General features: G+C 46.0%; 1 protein-coding gene across 1 annotated transcript; it reads right to left on the bottom strand.

Moving 5' to 3' along the window:
* Nucleotides 1–409: 409 nt before the first annotated feature.
* LOC127336840 (rust resistance kinase Lr10-like) lies at nucleotides 410–1,965 on the bottom strand. Its single transcript, XM_051363704.2, has 2 exons — nucleotides 1,770–1,965; nucleotides 410–1,686 (listed from the first exon to the last, which is right to left on the bottom strand). The coding sequence occupies exons 1-2, from the start codon at nucleotides 1,786–1,788 to the stop codon at nucleotides 446–448; spliced, it is 1,260 nt and encodes a 419-aa protein (XP_051219664.1). The 5' UTR covers nucleotides 1,789–1,965; the 3' UTR covers nucleotides 410–445.
* Between the last annotated feature and the right edge of the window lie 18,271 nt (nucleotides 1,966–20,236).

The following is a 20,236-nucleotide window of genomic DNA, read 5'->3' as shown; positions in this document are numbered from 1 at the left end:
TTCCCGATATGGTCTACGGTGGTATCCGGATGCGGGTATGGGCACGAGCGACACGGCGACGTACCCAGGTTCGAGGCCCTCGTGTGGAGGTAACACCTCTACTCCTGCTCTAGAGTGTATAAGCTATATCACAGTACAATGGTGCTCCTTGAGCTGTGTCCGGCTGCGATGGAAGGCTAGAGGTAGACGAAGGTCTCTCTCCTCGAGCGGTGCTAAGTGTAGAACTGAGAAGTAATTGATCCTCCCTGCGCGTAGGAGGGGTTGGCCAGCTTATATAGACGCTGGCACTTTACATAGAAGTCCCTATGACCTACTGGCCGGCTCCGGCTTTGCCGCTCCTTCCCGAGGCGCCAACGTCAGCGCCGTAGAGGCTTGTCCGTCCTTCCTGCTGAAGTCAGCGGCGACAGGACGTGCCAGGCGACGTGGAGGAGGTGTCCCTGTCGATTCATGCCGAGGATCTGTTGGCGGAATCGCCGGACGTAGTGGCAGTAGTGCTGCCGCCGCTGCTCGATCCAGAAGTCATCTGGAGGCTGGCCATGTACGTGAACGGGTTCACAGGCCGCGCGATCTCCTCCTCGCCCTCGAGCATCCTCACCACGCTGCTCATCGCCGGCCTCAGCTCCGGCTGGTACTGCACGCACCACAGCGCCACCTTGCACATCCTCTCGGCCTTCTCCCTGTCCTCGGCCCGTATCCCGGACGCCGCCATGACGTCGTCGAACCGGCCCTGGTCGAACCTCTGCCACACCCACTTCGGGTACCACTCCTGGCTGATCATCGTGTCCGGCCCTGCCGCCGCCGCGTGCTGGGACTGGGCGGCCTCGAGGTAGTTGCGCCGTCTCCCGAGTATCTCGAACACGAGCATGCCGAAGCTGTACACGTCGCACTTGTGGGTCACAGGGAGCGGCAGCCACAGCTCCGGCGCCGCGTAACCGGGCGTGCCCCGCGCGCCGGTCATGGTCAGGTGGCTGTTGTCGCGGTTGCAGAGCCTGGCGAGACCGAAGTCGGCTACCTTTGGGGAGTAGTCCGCCGCGAGCAGCACGTTGCCCGGCTTGATGTCGTAGTGGATGATCCGGTGCTGGCACTCCTCGTGCAGGTACCGGATCCCCTTCGCCGTGCCGACGACGATGCCGTGCAGCGTGTCGAACGCGAGCACGTGGGCGCCACCGGCGGCGGCGTTGAAGAGAACGCGGTCGAGGGAGCCGTTCTCGAGGTACTCGTAGACGAGCGCCTTGGTGGTGGCGTCGAAGCAGAAGCCGTAAAGGCGGACGAGGTTGATGTGGTACGTGCGCCCCGCTGTGCCGACCTCCGCCATGAACTGCTCCTCGGCGCGACGGTCGAGCGTGCCGTTGAGCACCTTCACGGCCACGAGCACGCCGTTCGGAAACCTGCCGCGGTACACCACGCCGAAGCCGCCGGAACCGACCCGCTCCGCGTAGCCCCCCGTGAACTCACGCAGGTTCTCCGGCGTGAACCGCGCGGGCTTCTCGCGCAGGATGCCGTCCAGGAAGCGGTTCACCGACTCTAGCTCGACGTTGTGCGTCGCCGGCAGGTGACCTGCTGCGCTCTGTGTCTGTATGGCTTGCAGCCTCTCGCGCTCCGCGTGCCGTTCTCGGTTCACCTCGACGCATCTGGTGATGTGCCTGAAGGCCATGAGGACGACGACGCCACCCACGATGATCCCAGCTGCATGAATGTGCAGATTATTAAGAATCTAGAAAGAAGTGAAGAACCCAAAAGTTGAGAACATAAGATTGATTCATGCTTACCTAAGGCGAGAGAGTTCATCTCGCGGCCTAATTAAGAAGTTATTCGTGATCAGACAGATGGTTCCCGCGTTCGACGTTTACTCCACAGTTCGTTGTAGTAGTCCTGCACCTTCATTTCGAAAGACTTTTCGTGGCATGATTGAAAAGGAAGCAGCTTGATCCATGATTCCTAATTGAATATGCTGTCTCTGAAGACACGTACTGTAGGAGTACCACACCTCGGATCATCAACAATGAATTTCCACGCGGTTTAATCTAAGTATATATATCGTGACAGCCTTATCACATCACACAAGTAAGCGCATACTGTCCAATCAGAACTAGTACATATGTCATACAGATGACACCATCTTTGACCACAGAAAAACCAAAGTTATGGTCAAATGTATGTATTGTGAGCCTAATGCAGATGTCAGGTAACTTATTTTTTCGGTTTTGCTAATTTCTTAACGGTTTTGCTAGTTGTATGTTGAAAGAGAATTAAGTTAGAGGTAGGTGACGCGTAAAACGAAAATTGGAGCTTGCAATTGGACGTGGGCTTGCAATTGCAGCCATCCAATTTTGTTGTAAGTCGAGCGAGAATTAGTCAAGTCCATTTTTGGATTGGGGAATTGCTATTTTGAAGTCACCACAGAGAACAACTTGACCAAAATGTAGTACCATGCCCGACCACAAGTGCCAAAAAGGCCTTTGGTGGTCTTATTGGCGCATACCACGGTGAGGTCCTCAACTGGGGTGAAGTCGTAACAAGATTATTAAGCTTAAGTTGGGTTAAGAGAGCAAAAGGTATTAGCACCATCACCGTCCTCCCCGAGGCACGACAGCCAGGCGGATCCTCTAGTGCTACACGTGGCTTCAGTTATTCATGGCGAGCCCTAGTTGTGAGAAAACTCATCGGGTAGACGCACATGCATGCCTCACTTGCACAGTTAGTATACTTCCCAGTTCCTACTAAAACTCTAGTGTCAAACAAGATCTGAAAGATCTCCGCTTAGAAAACGCATCCTTCACTATCATAAGACCATTTCAAAATTATAAATCAGTAGACTTTGTTGTCACTTGTGATAGAGTTTTAGTCCTGGGGTATTTGTTATGTAATAGCTCCTACCATACCCCTTTCTTATTGAGTAGTTTAAAAGGTTATTTGCTTAATAAACATCTAACCATTATGCCCAGAACCTCAATTCCTAGCCCCCTTAATTCTTGGGTCTACAAACTAGTATATTGTATACTTAGACTTCTTGGCGTCTCTTCAATCCACTCAACGAGCTTTTGGCCCTTTGCGTCAATGTGATATTTTTTTGTGTGTCTTGCCACAGACGTGCGCATGCTACACTTATCCTCTCTACTTTCAGTGGAGGCGCGAAAATAGGCAGTGCCATCTAGGTTCCGAAGTACTCAAGTTACTTTAGGGATATAAAATTCGTATTTCTAGCGTTCCAAAAATTCCGAACAAAAGTTTTGCATGTAGAGGACGCACCTATGTATGTGCATGCCATTTTTCATACTGAAATTAAAAAATATGTAGCATAGAGGAAAATGACAAGTTTCAGATGAATAGTACGAAGGAAATTCATCGCGCACAGTCATTTTTGCAACTTAGGGTCGGGCTGCCAGACTAAGTTTAATCGGGTACTACGGGAAAAAACGGCATTGCCGTGCAGCAAATCATTGCCGTGCGCCCATGTACGGTAAAGACATCTTTGCCGGGCGCAGCAAGCAGCACACACGGCAAAGAAAATTTGCACGGCAACTTCTGAAGGTAGCGCACGGCAACGAAACACTGCACGGCAAAGTCCGAAGACAGCGCACGGCAAAGAAATGTCGACGGCAAAGACCCAAAACGCTGCACGGCAAAGAAATACTGCACGACAAAGGCTCTGGGCGTTGCCGTGGCACACCCTTTGCCGTGCGAGCAGCTAGGTTGCACGGCAACATTGCCTTTGCCGTGCGTTTCTTTCTTTGCCGTGCGCCAACAGGCATTTTCTTTATTTTTCTTTCTATTTTATTTCATCTAATACTTTTATTTTTTTTAATTAGTTTTACTTTTTGATGACTATTTATTAGTGTTACTTAAGACAATGTGCAATACAAAATTACTCTCCATGTTCATCTGCCCACATATATCAGGGTTTTGGAGCAATCCGCGCTTCGGAAAATCTGCTAAGTGTTATCGCCCAAATGTGAGGAAGGTCACACCGGGGAGCTACTTTTGCACCATTACACCGTCCACCACACTTTCACACATATTATAGATCCACATGCAAGATTTGGTGGGATTTCGGTGCTCCGGCGGTCGTTCTCCCCCTCCTCCCCCAAAAAACAACGGTATGTGTGCCCCGGCGGGTCTACCCCCCTAGATTTCTCCGTGCGAGGGTGCACCAATGTACTTTTTCATTGTTTTAGGTTTATTTAGGATATATACACATGGAAAACCAAGATTGGGACCCTTTGGCACATGGTAGCCTCCGGCATACCCGCAGCTAGAGCCATTATCACACGAGGGTGTGCCTGATCTACTGGTTAGGGTTAGGTTTGATGGGATTCGTAGCATAGAAAACAAAAAATTCCCTACCGCAAGAACGAATAACAAGCCAAGATCCAATCTAGTAGATGGTAGCAACGAGAAGATCATGAGACTAACCCTCGAAGATTTCCAAAGCATACGAGATTAGATCTCATTGTTGATGTAGTCGATCACTTGCCGCTTGCAAAAGCGCGTAGAAGATCTTGACGGTGCCACAATCGGGCAGCACCTCCGTACTCGGTCACACGTTCGGTGTTGATGACGACGTCCTTCTCCCCGTTCCAGCGGGCAGCGGATGTAGTAAATCCTCCTCGGAATCCCGACAGCACGACGGCGTGGTGTCGGTGGTGGTGGAGATCTCCGGCAGGGCTTCGCCTAAGCACCGTGGGAGAAGATGGAGGAGGGGAGAGGCTAGGGTTTGGGAGAGAGGGGGTGGCTAGGGGCGCCGGCCAGGGGGCCCCTTTGGTGGTGCGGCCAGGTGTAAGGCTGCCCCCTTCCTCTCCTCCTCATTATATAGGTGGAATCCCTAAGGCTTGCCCAAAGGTTCGAATAAGACCCCAATTCAAAACCTTCCATATGGACGAAACCTAGGGGGACAAGGACTTCTCCCTTTCCCCCCTTGTTGGCCGGCCAAGGAGGTGGAGTCCACCATGGACTCCACCCTCCCACTTGGTTGGCTGGTTAGGGTTGGTGGAGTCCAACCGGGACTCCACCTTCCATGGTGATTTCTTCCGGAAAGTTCTAGAACATTCTAGCGCCTTCCATAAATGCACCGGAACATTTCCAAACTTGGAAAGTGACTTCCTATATATGAATCTTATTCTCCGTACCATTTCGGACCTCCTCGTGATGTCCTGGATCCCATCCGAGACTCCGAACAAAATTGGAACTCCATTCCATATTCCACATCTACTTAAAACGACATCAAACCTTAAGTGTGTCACCCTACGGTTCGTGAACTATGTAGACATGGTCGAGACTCCTCTCCGACCAATAACCAATAGCGGGATCTGGAGATCCATAATGGCTCCCACACATTCAACGATAACTTAGTGATCGATTGAACCATTTACATACGATACCGATTCCCTTTGTCACGTGATACTTTACTTGTCCGAGGTTCGATCATCGGTATCTCCATACCTTGTTCAACCTCGTTACCGACAAATACTCTTTACTCGTACCGTGGTATGTCATCTCTTGTGAACTATTCACATGCTTGCAAGCTAATTAGACGACATTCCACCGAGAGAGCCCAGAGTATATCTATCCGTCATCGGGATGGACAAATCCCACTCTTGATCCATATGCTTCAACTCACATTTTCCGAATACTTAATCCCATCTTTATAACCACCCATTTACGCAGTGGCGTTTGATGTAATCAAAGCATCCTTCCAGTGTAAGTGATTTACATGATCTCATGGTCGAAGGACTTAGGTAACTATGTATCGAAAGCTTATAGCAAGTTGAACTTAATGACTTGATCTTATGCTATGCTTACTATGGGTGTGTCCATCACATCATTCACCTAATGATATGATCTTGTTATTAATAACATCCGATGTTCATGATCAGGAAATCATGATCATCTATTAATCAACAAGCTAGTTAAATGAGAGGCTTACTAGGGACTCTGGTTGTTTACACAACACACATGTATCAATGTTTCCGGTTAATACAATTATAGCATGGAGTGTAAACATTTATCATGAACACTAAGATATTACAATAATTATTTTATTATTGCCTCTCGGGCATATCTCCAATAGTCTCCCACTTGCACTAGAGTCAATAATCTAGTTTACATATGTAAAGATATAACACCTTGGCCTTCTGGTGCTTATCATGTTTTGCTTACGGGAGAAGTTTCAGTCAACGGATCTGACACGCTCAGAAACGTATGTATTTTGCAATTCATTTGCGTCTCAACGCATCACTCATTTTCCAAATGAGTCGGCATTAATCATATATGTTCAGTCTTCTGGTGGAACCTTAATTCCGCGGTCTGAAATATGTCACTAATATTGTCATACACAATATAGCTTCAAAGTTCTGACACTATCGGAACTACACCAAGTTCTCAAAGAACTCCTTGACTTTAACATCCTCAGTCATTGTCAAAACAATGATATACTCTGCCTTCGTTTGTAGAATCCGTCACAATATTTAGAACTCATCTAAATCTAGCATAGACTTCTTCTAGCTCATTGTGCTACCTTTTAATCAACACTTAGCCTAATTGAGATTTTATATGTGACCAAACTAATATCGGTGCAACACCTTACAACGATTTGTTTGTCATTTCCCCATACAAAACTAATATCCTTGGTTCTTCTAAAGCACTTAGGGATATTCTTACTGTTGTTCAATGATCATCACATGAATCAGTCTAGTATATGCTCCTAACTCTTTAGAGCACATGACATCTGATTGTGTACATATTATTCGTGATCTAAAATCACTCATGTGTTTTTACTCATTGAGTGTCAGATACACTCAAGTCTTGTTTAAACCTTCACATGAAAAGAACACCTTCTTAATATTTTTATATTGAACTACTTCAATATTCATTCTATGTACTTTGACTTAAACTTATTATGCGTTTCAATATATCTTCATAGATCTTGACGCTAAATATGTTTCAGTCCATATCCTTTCATTGAAGTTAATTCTCAATGAAACCTTTTAATCAAGTATATAATTTACATCATTTATAATCAATGATATGTCATCCACATATAATATTATAACTATGTCTCAGCGCTCCCACTTAATTTCTTGCAAATGCAAGCTTCTCCATCGTTTCTGATGAAATCATAACTCTTTGATTATTTCATCCGGTGAAGATTCCAACTCAATGATACTCACTTCATCCAGTGAAGTTTGTATGCCTTTTTAGTATTCTACGGACTAGCAAAACTCTCAGTTGTATCTTGTATACACCTTTAATACACACTTCTGTTAAGTAATGTATTTTGCCATCCTACTAGCATATCTCATAAAAGAAATATGTAGCAATTACTAGAACAATCCGCATAGACTATAAGCATCGCTGCTGAAGATCTAATCTTATCGCAGTCAACTCTTTGAACTTTGTCATAAACAACTTTTCGACAAGTCGAGCTTCTTCAAGGATATTCCATCCAAGTCCATCAATTTTATAGATACATTTACTTTCAAAAAGTATTCACCTATCTTGGATTTTATGGCTCTTAGCCATTTAACAGAGTCAGGGCCCATCATAGCTTCTTTGTATGTAGATGGTTTATCATTGTTCAAAATCAATCCTTTGTCCACAAATCATTTATTTGATCACAAAGTAAACCATACCTACAAGGTTCAATAGGTACTTCGATCTCCATGACTATAACTCTTTATAGACATGGGAGCTATGATCTTCGTGGCCGCTTCCGGAACCATTTCCGATGTTGCGCTACTCTGATCATCATGCTCAGGTTCATAAACCTTATCAAGTTCCATTGTCCTCCCACTCAAAATACTTCGCTAGAAACAATTTCTTGTAAATAAGTAAGAAACATTGACAAACACTTTTGTCTTTATCTCCATAGTGGAAGGAATTCCCAATCAATTCTCTGGGATAACCAACAAAGACATTCATCCGATTTTGGTTGTAAACTTATTTACTTATGCTATGCATACCAAAATTTAAGAAAGGACTATTAGGGTTTATACCCATGCCATAACTCGTATGATGTCATTTCAACGGATTTATGATGATGCTCTATTTAGTGTAAAAGCGGTAGTCTCTAAAGCATAATCCACAAAATATAATGGCATCAAATATATCATCATTAATCCAACAAAGTTTGGATACGTCTCTCGAACACTCCATCATAACTATGGTGTTCCGAGAAACGTGAGTTGTAGAACAATTTCATAACTCTCTTAGATGTTCACTAAATATCGTAATTCAAATATTTCCACCATGATCCAATCATAGATATTTGACTTTTCTATTACGATGATTTCTACTTCATACTGAAATTTATTTGAATCCATTCAAATGTTTCAAACTTCTTCCTTATTGAATAAATATATCCTTATATATACACTCAATTCATTGTTCGAAGTTTTCATGAAGTAGAAGAATCTCCCGCACACAACTATGCCCATTGAACCACATACATCATCATGTATGTTTCCACTAAGTTAGTGGCCCGTTCAACTCTTGGCCTATGAACGGTATTTCAGTCATTTTCTTTTAGAAAAGATTTGCAAGTGCCAAATGATTCAAAAATCAAATGACTCCAAAAATCCATTTGCATGGAGTTTCTTCATGCGTTCCTTTCTAATATGACCTAAATGGCAGTTCCACAAATAAGTGGATTTCAAATCATTTGCCTTACGGCATATTAGCGTCAGTGTTATGTATGTGTGTTTCACCATTAAGATTTATAATAACTTATCCATCGTACATGGAGTAAGGTCATAATTTGAACAACTCATTGTTTTTATTTGACCAGAGCTAAATAACAATTATGAAGTTCTTTATTATAAATCTCAAGAACTAGGTAGAATGCCAACGACGAACACAATAACACTTTATTTTGTTCCAAACGTGCATTTCTACCACATTCCTTATCAGTCACTTAGGCCATTGTATTCTTGTATTGCGTTGTGTTGTATGACATCTCATACCAACCAATCTGGTACAAATACCCAAGAACTTCATTGTGTGACCAATCAAGGAATACATTCATAACATGTATATCATCTATATATACCTGAGCTAGACTTTCTAGTCTTTTCTTTCTTTCTGCCAAAATCTTTTGTAGTTTCTCTTTTAGTTTTCCTCATTCTCAGAAAACACTTCACCTTCAATAACTTCTAGGTCCATTGGTCAAATACCAATAACCTTGAGGTTCTTACTTTGAAGTTGATCATCATATGACAAGTGTTTCAGATTTCACTATTAGTAACTTTGTAATGTGATGAACAATTTCACTCATAATCATGACGACTTTCCGAGACCATGTCTGTACATGCTAGGCTCGTAAAGTTTAACCTCAGTATTCGCATGTGCAAACCTGGCTTGCACCCGTTGTATGCACACATAGAATCTATAACACCCGATCATCACGTGATGCTTCGAAACGATGAGTCTTAGCAACGGTGTATACTAAGGACGACACTTCATGAATATGTGAATATCGTTAGTGCCCAACTAGTTGGAGGATTGGGACGCCTGGCGTCTTCAACCTTCGTACATTCCCATAAAACTTATGAGTTTATGTAGTCTCACTAGATTATATTCTATCATCTTGCAATAAGGTCTTAGATATCACATATATCTCATACCTTGCTTATTTCTGAAAACAAAATTTCCAGCTCCTTACTTTTCAAATGGATTTGAACTTCAAGTTTCACAGAGACAAGATGACTTTAGGTACTAATTGAAACCATTGCTCTTTGAATCAACAATGTGAGGTTTACTAAAAGTTTGCAATAAGACTTAATCATTTCTTGATTCTTTAACAATACGGTACCAGTCAGTAAAGTTTCTTGTCATACTTAATAGTATTTCTATCTCAATTACAAGACTAGCGCATGGTAGATAACGGATGCCAATTCTACAAATTTAATTCAAAATACTATTCAGACTAAGTTCATGATAATTAGTTCATGTTTTAATCTAATTACTAATGAACTCCCACTTAATACGACATCCCTCATAGTTGTTTAGTGGCACACGATCCATATCCACTACACCAAAACCGATCATCACGTGAGATGATGTAGCTTCAATGGTGAACATCAACATGTTGATCATATCATCCATATGACTTGTGTTCAACCTTTCGGTTTCCTGTGTTCCGAGGCCATGTCTGTACATGCTAGGCTCATCAAGCAAACCCAAGTATTTCCGCGTGTGCAACATGGCTTACACCCGTTGTATGTGAACGTAGAATCTATCACATCCGATCATCACGAGATGCTTCAAAACGACGAACTGTAGCAACGGTGCATACGAGGGGAGAACACTTTATTATCTTGATATTAATGTGAGGGATCATCTTATAATGCTATCGTCGCGATCTAAGCAAGATAAGATGCATAAATGATTAACATCACATGCAATTCATATGTGATATGATATGGCCCTTTAGTCTTTGCGCCTTTGATCTTCATCTCCAAAGCACGGACATGATCTCCATCATCAACGGGCGTAGCGTCAAGGTCCATGGCGCCGTCTTCATGGTTGTCCACCACGTGTAGCAACTATTACAACTACTTTGAAATAATGCTACTACATGAAATATAAAGACAACCATAAGGCTACTGCCGGTTGCCACAATACAATAATGATCATCTCATACATATTCATCATCACATCATGGCCATATCACATCACCAAACCCTACAAAAACAAGTTAGACGCCTCTAATTTGGTTTGCATATTTTACGTGGTTTAGGGTTTTCGAGTAAGATCCAATCTACCTACGAACATGAACCACAACGGTGATACTAGTGTTGTCAAATAGAAAGAGTAGATTGAATCTTCACTATGGTGAGAGAGACAGACACCCGCAAAGCCACTTATGCAATACAAGTTGCATGTCGAGCGTGGAGCAAGTCTCATGAACGCGGTCATGTAAAGTTAGCCCGGGCCGCTTCATCCCACCATCCCGCAAGATGCAAAGTACACTAACTAAAGACAACAAAAGCATCAACGCCCACAAAACCATTGTGTTCTACTCGTGCAACCAATCTATGCATAGACACGGCTCTGATACCACTGATGGGATTCGTAGCATAGAAAACAAAAAATTTCCTACCGCAAGAACGAATAACAAGCCAAGATCCAATCTAGTAGATGGTAGCAACGAGAAGATCATGGGACTAACCCTCGAAGATTTCCAAAGCCTACGAGATTAGATCTCGTTGTTGATGTAGTCGATCACTTGCCGCTTGCAAAAGCGTGTAGAAGATCTTGACGGTGCCACAATCGGGCAGCACCTCCGTACTCGGTCACACGTTCGGTGTTGATGACGACGTCCTTCTCCCCGTTCCAGCGGGCAGCGGATGTAGTAGATCCTCCTCGGAATCCCGACAGCACGATGGCGTGGTGTCGGTGGTGGTGGAGATCGCCGGCAGGGCTTCGCCTAAGCACCGTGGGAGAAGATGGAGGAGGGGAGAGGCTAGGGTTTGGGAGAGAGGGGGTGGCTAGGGGCGCCGGCCAGGGGGCCCCTTTGGTGGTGCGGCCAGGTGTAAGGCTGCCCCTCCCTCTCCTTCTCATTATATAGGTGGAATCCCTAAGGCTTGCCCAAAGGTTCGAATAAGACCCCAATTCAAAACCTTCCATATGGACGAAACCTAGGGGGACAAGGACTTCTCCCTTTCCCCCCTTGTTGGCCGGCCAAGGAGGTGGAGTTCACCATGGACTCCACCCTCCCACTTGGTTGGCTGGTTAGGGTTGGTGGAGTCCAACCGGGACTCCACCTTCCATGGTGATTTCTTCCGGAAAGTTCTAGAACATTCTAGCGCCTTCCATAAATGCACCGGAACATTTCCAAACTTGGAAAGTGACTTCCTATATATGAATCTTATTCTCCGGACCATTCTGGACCTCCTCGTGATGTCCTGGATCCCATCCGAGACTCCGAACAAAATTGGAACTCCATTCCATATTCCACATCTACTTAAAACGACATCAAACCTTAAGTGTGTCACCCTACGGTTCATGAACTATGTAGACATGGTCGAGACTCCTCTCCAACCAATAACCAATAGCGGGATCTGGAGATCCATAATGGCTCCCACACATTCAACGATAACTTAGTGATCGATTGAACCATTTACATACGATACCGATTCCCTTTGTCACGCGATACTTTACTTGTCCGAGGTTCGATCATCGGTATCTCCATACCTTGTACAACCTCGTTACCGACAAGTACTCTTTACTCGTACCGTGGTATGTCATCTCTTGTGAACTATTCACATGCTTGCAAGCTAATTAGACGACATTCCACCGAGAGGGCCCAGAGTATATCTATCCGTCATCGGGGTGGACAAATCCCACTCTTGATCCATATGCTTCAACTCACACTTTCCGAATACTTAATCCCATCTTTATAACCACCCATTTACGCAGTGGCGTTTGATGTAATCAAAGCATCCTTCCGGTGTAAGTGATTTACATGATCTCATGGTCGAAGGACTTAGGTAACTATGTATCGAAAGCTTATAGCAAGTTGAACTTAATGACTTGATCTTATGCTATGCTTACTATGGGTGTGTCCATCACATCATTCACCTAATGATATGATCTTGTTATTAATAACATCCGATGTTCATGATCAGGAAACCATGATCATCTATTAATCAACAAGCTAGTTAAATGAGAGGCTTACTAGGGACTCTGGTTGTTTACACAACACACATGTATCAATGTTTCCGGTTAATACAATTATAGCATGGAGTGTAAACATTTATCATGAACACTAAGATATTACAATAACTATTTTATTATTGCCTCTCGGGCATATCTCCAACAAGGTTTAGGGTTAGGGTTAGGATTTAGGGGTAGGGCAAGGGTTTAGGGTCAAGGTTAGGATTTAGGGTTAGGTATAGGTTTAGGGTTTAGGGTTAGGGTTAGGGTTTAAGATGCAGGGTTTTGTAGCTCCCGTGTCAGCACGTGTAGTTAATGGTTTAGGGTCTAGGGGTTTAGGGCTCGAAGCCTCCCCAGTTTAGGATTTAGGGTTTAGGGGAGCTACTTTTGCACCATTACACCTTCCACCACACTTTCACACATATCATAGGTCCACATGCAAGATTTGGTGGGATGCCGGTGCTCCGGCGGTCGTTCTCCCCCTCCTCCCCCCAAAAACAGCGGTATGTGTGCCCCGGCGGGTCTACCCCCCTAGATTTCTCCGTGCGAGGGTGCACCAATGTACTTTTACATTGTTTTAGGTTTGTTTAGGACATATACACATGGAAAACCAAGATTGGGACCCTTTGGCACATGGTAGCCTCCGGCATACCCGCATCTAGAGCCATTATCACACGAGGGTGTGCCTAATCTACTGGTTAGGGTTAGGTTTAGGGTTAGGGTTAGGATTTAGGGGTAGGGCTAGGGTTTAGGGTCAAGGTTAGGATTTAGGGTTAGGTATAGGTTTAGGGTTTAGGGATAGGGTTAGGGTTTATGATGCAGGGTTTTGCAGCTCCCGTGTCAGCACGTGTAGTTAATGGTTTAGGGTCTAGGGGTTTAGGGCTCGAAGCCTCCCCAATTTAGGGTTTAGGGTTTAGGGGAGCTACTTTTGCACCATTACACCTTCCACCACATTTTCACACGTATCATAGGTCCACATGCAAGATTTGGTGGGATTCCGGTGCTCCGGCAGTCGTTCTCCCCCTCCTCCCCCCAAAAACAGCGGTATGTGTGCCCCGGCAGGTCTACCCCCCTATATTTCTCTGTGCGAGGGTGCACCAATGTACTTTTTTATTGTTTTAGGTTTGTTTAGGACATATACACATGGAAAACCAAGATTGGGACCCTTTGGCACATGGTAGCCTCCGGCATATATACCCGCAGCTAGAGCCATTATCACACGAGGGTGTGCCTGATCTACTAGTTAGGGTTAGGTTTAGGATTAGGGTTAGGATTTATGGGTAGGGCTAGGATTTAGGGTCAAGGTTAGGATTTATGGTAAGGTATAGGTTTAGGGTTTAGGGTTTAGGGTTAGGGTTTATGATGCAGGGTTTTGCAGCTCCCGTGTCAGCACGTGTAGTTAATGGTTTAGGGTCTAGGGGTTTAGGGCTTGAAGCCTCCCCAGTTTAGGGTTTAGGGTTTAGGGGAGCTACTTTTGCACCATTAAACCTTCCACCACACTTTAACACATATCATGGGTCCACATGCAAGATTTGGTGGGATTCCGGTGCTCCGGAGGTCGTTCCCCCCTCCCCCCCCCCCCAAAAAAACAGCGGTATGTGTGCCCCGGCGGGTCTACCCCCCTAGATTTCTCTGTGCGAGGGTGCACCAATGTACTTTTTCATTGTTTTAGGTTTGTTTAGGACATATACACATGGAAAACCAAGATTGGGACCCTTTGGCACATGGTAGCCTCCGGCATATATACCCGCAGCTAGAGCCATTATCACACGAGGGTGTGCCTGATCTACTGGTTAGGGTTAGGTTTAGGGTTAGGGTTAGGATTTAGGGGTAGGGCTAGGGTTTAGGGTCAAGGTTAGGATTTAGGGTTAGGTATAGGTTTAGGGTCTAGGGTTAGGGTTAGGGTTTATGATGCAGGGTTTTGCAGCTCCCGTGTCAGCACATGTAGTTAATGGTTTAGGGTCTAGGGGTTTAGGGCTCGAAGCCTCCCCAGTTTAGGGTTTAGGGTTTAGGGGAGCTACTTTTGTACCATTACACCTTCCACCACACTTTCACACATATCATAGGTCTACATGCAAGATTTGGTGGGATTCCGGTGCTCCGGCGGTCGTTCTCCCCCTCCTTCCCCCAAAACAAAGTGGTATGTAAAGTTGCCCCGTAGTCTACCCCTAGATTTCTCTGTGCGAGGGTGCACCAATGTACTTTTTCATTGTTTTAGGTTTGTTTAGGACATATACACATGGAAAACCAAGATTGGGACCCTTTGGCACATGGTAGCCTCTGGCATATATACCCGCAGCTAGAGCCATTATCACACGAGGGTGTGCCTGATCTACTGGTTAGAGTTAGGTTTAGGGTTAGGGTTAGGATTTAGGGGTAGGGCTAGGGTTTAGGGTCAAATTTAGTGTTTATGGTTAGGTGTAGGTTTAGGGTTTAGGGTTAGTGTTAGGGTTTATGATGCAGGGTTTTGCAGCTCCCGTGTCAGCACGTGTAGTTAATGGTTTAGGGTCTAGGGGTTTAGGGCTCGAAGCCTCCCCAGTTTAGGGTTTAGGGTTTAGGGGAGCTACTTTTGCACCATTACACCTTCCACCATACTTTCACACATATCATAGGTCCACATGCAAGATTTGGTGGGATTCCGGTGCTCCGGCGGTCGTTCTCCCCCTCCTTCCCCCAAAAACAGCGGTATGTGTGCCCCGGCGGGTCTACCCCCCTAGATTTCTCTGTGCGAGGGTGCACCAATGTACTTTTTCATTGTTTTAGGTTTGTTTAGGACATATACACATGGAAAACCAAGATTGGGACCCTTTGGCACATGGTAGCCTCCGGCATATATACCCGCAGCTAGAGCCATTATCACACGAGGGTGTGCCTGATCTACTGGTTAGGGTTAGGGTTAGGATTTAGGGGTAGGGCTAGCATTTAGGGCCAAGGTTCGGATTTATGGTTAGGTATAGGTTTAGGGGTTAGGGTTAGGGTTTATGATGCAGGGTTTTGCAGATCCCGTGTCAGCACGTGTAGTTAATGGTTTAGGGTCTAGGGGTTTAGGGCTCGAAGCCTCCCCAGTTTAGGGTTTAGGGTTTAGGGTTTAGGGGAGCTACTTTTGCACCATTACACCTTCCACCACACTTTCACACATATCATAGGTCCACATGCAAGATTTGGTGGGATTCCGGTGCTTCAGTGGTCGTTCTCCCCCTCCTCCCCCCAAAAACAGCGGTATGTGTGCCCCGGCGGGTCTACCCCCCTAGATTTCTCTGTGCGAGGGTGCACCAATGTACTTTTTCATTGTTTTAGGTTTGTTTAGGACATATACACATGGAAAACCAAGATTGGGACCCTTTGGCACATGGTAGCCTCCGGCATATATACCCGCAGCTAGAGCCATTATCACACGAGGGTGTGCCTGATCTACTGGTTAGGGTTAGGTTTAGGGTTAGGGTTAGGATTTAGGGGTAGGGCTAGGGTTTAGGGTCAAGGTTAGGATTTATGGTAAGGTATAGGTTTAGGGTTTAGGGTTTAGGGTTAGGGTTTATGATGCAGGGTTTTGCAGCTCCCGTGTCAGCACGTGTAGTTAATGGTTTAGGGTCTAGGGGTTTAGGGCTCGAAGCCTCCCCAGTTTAGGGTTTAGGGTTTAGGGGAGCTACTTTTGCACCATTACACCTTCCACCACACTTTAACACATATCATGGGTCCACATGCAAGATTTGGTGGGATTCCGGTGCTCCGGAGGTCGTTCTCCCCCTCCTCCCCCCAAAAACAGCGGTATGTGTGCCCCGGCGGGTCTACCCCCTAGATTTCTCCGTGCGAGGGTGTACCAATGTACTTTTTCATTGTTTTAGGTTTGTTTAGGACATATACACATGGAAAACGAAGATTGGGACCTTTGGCACATGGTAGCCTCCGGCATATATACCCGCAACTAGAGCCATTATCACACGAGGGTGTGCCTGATCTACTGGTTTGGGTTAGGGTTAGGATTTAGGGGTAGGGCTAGGGTTTAGGGTCAAGGTTAGGATTTATGGTTAGGTATAGGTTTAGGGTTTAGGGTTTAGGGTTAGGGTTTATGATGCAGGGTTTTGCAGCTCCCGTGCCAGCACGTGTAGTTAATGGTTTAGGGTCTAGGTGTTTAGTGCTCGAAGCCTCCCTAGTTTAGGGTTTAGGGTTCAAGGGAGCTACTTTTGCTCCATTACACCTTCCACCACACTTTAACACATATCATAGGTCCACATGCAAGATTTGGTGGGATTCCGGTGCTCCGGCGGTCGTTCTCCCCCTCCTCCCCCCCAAAAACAGCAGTATGTGTGCCCCGATGGGTCTACCCCCTAGATTTCTCCGTGGGCGGGTGCACCAATGTACTTTTTCATTGTTTTAGGTTTGTTTAGGACATATACACATGGAAAACAAAGATTGGGACCCTTTGGCACATGGTAGCCTCCGGCATACCCGCAACTAGAGCCATTATCACACGAGGGTGTGCCTGATCTACTGGTTAGGGTTAGGTTTAGGGTTAGGGTCAGGATTTAGGGGTAGGGCTAGGGTTTAGGGTCAAGGTTAGGATTTAGGGATAGGTATAGGTTTAGGGTTTAGGGTTAGGGTTTATGATGAAGGGTTTTGCAGCTCCCGTGTCAGCACGTGTAGTTAATATTTTAGCGTCTAGGGGTTTAGGGCTCAAAGCCTCCCTAGTTTAGGGTTTAGGGTTTAGGGGAGCTACTTTTGCACCATTACACCTTCCACCACACTTTCACACATATCATAGGTCCACATGCAAGATTTGGTGGGATTCCGGTGCTCCGGCGGTCGTTCTCCCCCTCCTCCCCCCAAAAACAGCGGTATGTGTGCCCCGGTGGGTCTACCCCCTAGATTTCTCCGAGCGAGGTTCGACCAATGTACTTTTTCATTGAAAAGCATGATACATACATTACTAAATAATACACATGTTGAAAAAACAGGTTTAATATAATTTTGAAATAATACTGAATGTTGTTCATAATTAAAATGGTAAAAAATTAAAAAAAAAGATTTGCCGTGCATAAGCGCACGACAAAGCAGCCTGCCGCACGGCAAAGGCACATTTGCGCATGGCAAAGGCTTGGCCGCACAGCAAAGGGCACTTTGTGCACGGCAAAGTCCTTTCCGCACGGCAAAGCGTCTTTGCCGCACGGCAAAGGCTTGCGCACGGCAAAGGGCAGCACATAACCCTAAAACGCGTCGATCCGACCAGGTGTTTCTGGCCAGATCGAACACGCGCCCGCGCCCACCCTCCTCCTCCCACACGCGCCGAGCGCCGCCACCCACCTCCTGCTCCTCTGCCCCTCCGGCCAGCCGCCGCCACCAGCCCCCACCGCCCACACAGCCGCCGCTGCTGGCCCCACCCTCGCCTCCGCTGCCCTGCCCACACCTTCGCCCTCTCCTCCGGCCACCCGCCGCATCCGGTCCCCTCCTCCCGCGCGCCATGGCTGCCGTGGCCGAGCTCTGTAGCTAGGCCGCCGCCGCCCCTGGTCCGTCCCTGGTATGCCCTTGGCCCTCCCTTGTCGACACCGCCTGGGTCGCCCCTGCCCTGCCCCTGCCACCCTTGCCCCCGTCGAGCCACCCTGCCCTGCCTCCGATCCCGCGTCGCTGCAGCCTGCCCTGCCTCCGATCCCGCGTCGCTGCTCAAGGTTAGTGATAATGTTAGTGTAGTATAGGATTTAGTTAATTTAATGTAGTATAAATTAGAAATTGGATTTTAGTTTAGTATAAATTAGAAATAGGATTTTAGTTTAGTATAAGATTTTAGTGTGTAGTATAAATTAGAAATAGGAATTTAGTTTTGAAAAAGGTGTTTATGATTCGGATATGTTAAAACTAGGCCCATATGGCAAAAATAAGATAATGTGCTGCAAGGAAATTCTTTATGGTGAAGTAATATTGTTATACCACTATTGTAAAAAATTCTTGTTCACTTGCATGACTATTTTATTTTTTCGTTATGCAGGCGATGCTTCGAGGTGGACACGAGGGCGGCATCGCGGGGGTGTTTGACGGGGCATCCCGGATCTTTTTCGGCAATTCTCTCAGAGGGTCGTTGGTCTTCTTCGCTGGCTGTCGATCACGCTTCGAGGGTGAGAATCCGTTCGCCTCTCTTCTACCTAGGTTTTTTGTGTGTCTCGATCACCAAGTCTGTCGCGATACCTAGGCGTCTCTTCCCGATCGTAAGGGTTACGCGGATAAATATGCATTAGTGGTTTCGCATATTATGAACCGTAACTCTTACGGCATTTATCGGGACAGCCGGCAGATGCGTAGTTAGGTACGTTCTCCCTGCTCTACCCCGATCCGAGATAGGATTTCGGTAGCGCCTCCCCGTTGTTCTCCGGATGCACACCCCTCTTGGCTTTTTGCCGAGATGTGTATCGGGAGAGCAGCGGTGAGGTGCTGCCGAAATTCTGTCTCGGATCGGGGTAGAGCTGGAAGAACGTACTCAATCTACGGATCCAGCGGCTGCTAGGAGCCCACCTAGTAGAGTTTCAGGTTGATGCACGCGTAAAAAAAATAAAGATATGATGCATTTATTTCCTATTTGATATAAATGCTATGTTTGTCTATTTTGGTGCTGATTAGAGGATGGATAATCGTGGCTGGATGTACGATGGCAGAATCAGTCAGTGGAACTATACTAATGAATGGGGAGAAAAGACCGAGCAGTTTGTGGATAGGGCGTTTGCCATCCCTAGCAGACCTAGAACAGTTTGGTGCCCTTGTAGTAAGTGCGCTAACGAAAAGCCACAGGACAAGGAAACTATGAGTATTCACCTGATCAAGTTTGGGTTCACACCGTCCTACAAGATTTGGACTTACCATGGAGAAAAGGCAAAGAAACGTGCTAGGAAGGAGGTGCGGCAGATTCAACCTAGGGGAGAATATGACACTGGTTTTGATAGGTGCTTAGAAAACTTGGCTAATGGTAATGTGCCTGAAAGCCCTCATGTAGAGGCAGAGACACCTCAGGATGCGGAGACAAGTGAGGACCCGGAGGAAAACACAAAGGAGTATTATGAGGTTCTGTTTGCTTTGCAGAAACCCCTACATGAAAATACAGAGGTTACCCAACTAGATGCCATCGCTCGCCTTATGGCCTTTAAGTGCCATAGGAACTTGTGCAGAGATGGGTTCGATGAACTTCTGGTCGTCATTGGCAGCATTCTACCGAAAGGGCACCTCTTGCCGCAAAACTTCTACTATTCTACCAAATTGCTCAGTGACCTTAAGATGTCATCTCAGCAGATACACACTTGTCCAAAGGGATGCATGCTATTCAGAGAGGAGCATGTTGACACAAATTATTGCATCAGATGCAATTCCTCTAGGTACTTTGAGGTAGACCGCAATGGTGATGGTCAGAAGAGGCAGACCACGATTGCCAAGAATATCCTCCGCTATCTTCCAGTCCTACCGAGGATCCAGCGGCTCTTCATGACCGAGGATACTGCCCAGCAGATGAGGTGGGCCGTGGAAGGAAACAGATACACCGACAAGATGATACATCCGTCGGATGGTAGTGCATGGAAGAACTTTGTCAAGAAATTTCCACTGAAAGGTGTGA

Source organism: Lolium perenne, chromosome 2, assembly GCF_019359855.2.
Source record: "Lolium perenne isolate Kyuss_39 chromosome 2, Kyuss_2.0, whole genome shotgun sequence".
NCBI classification, from domain to species: domain Eukaryota; kingdom Viridiplantae; phylum Streptophyta; class Magnoliopsida; order Poales; family Poaceae; genus Lolium; species Lolium perenne.
This window is presented reverse-complemented; position numbering and strand designations above follow the sequence as displayed.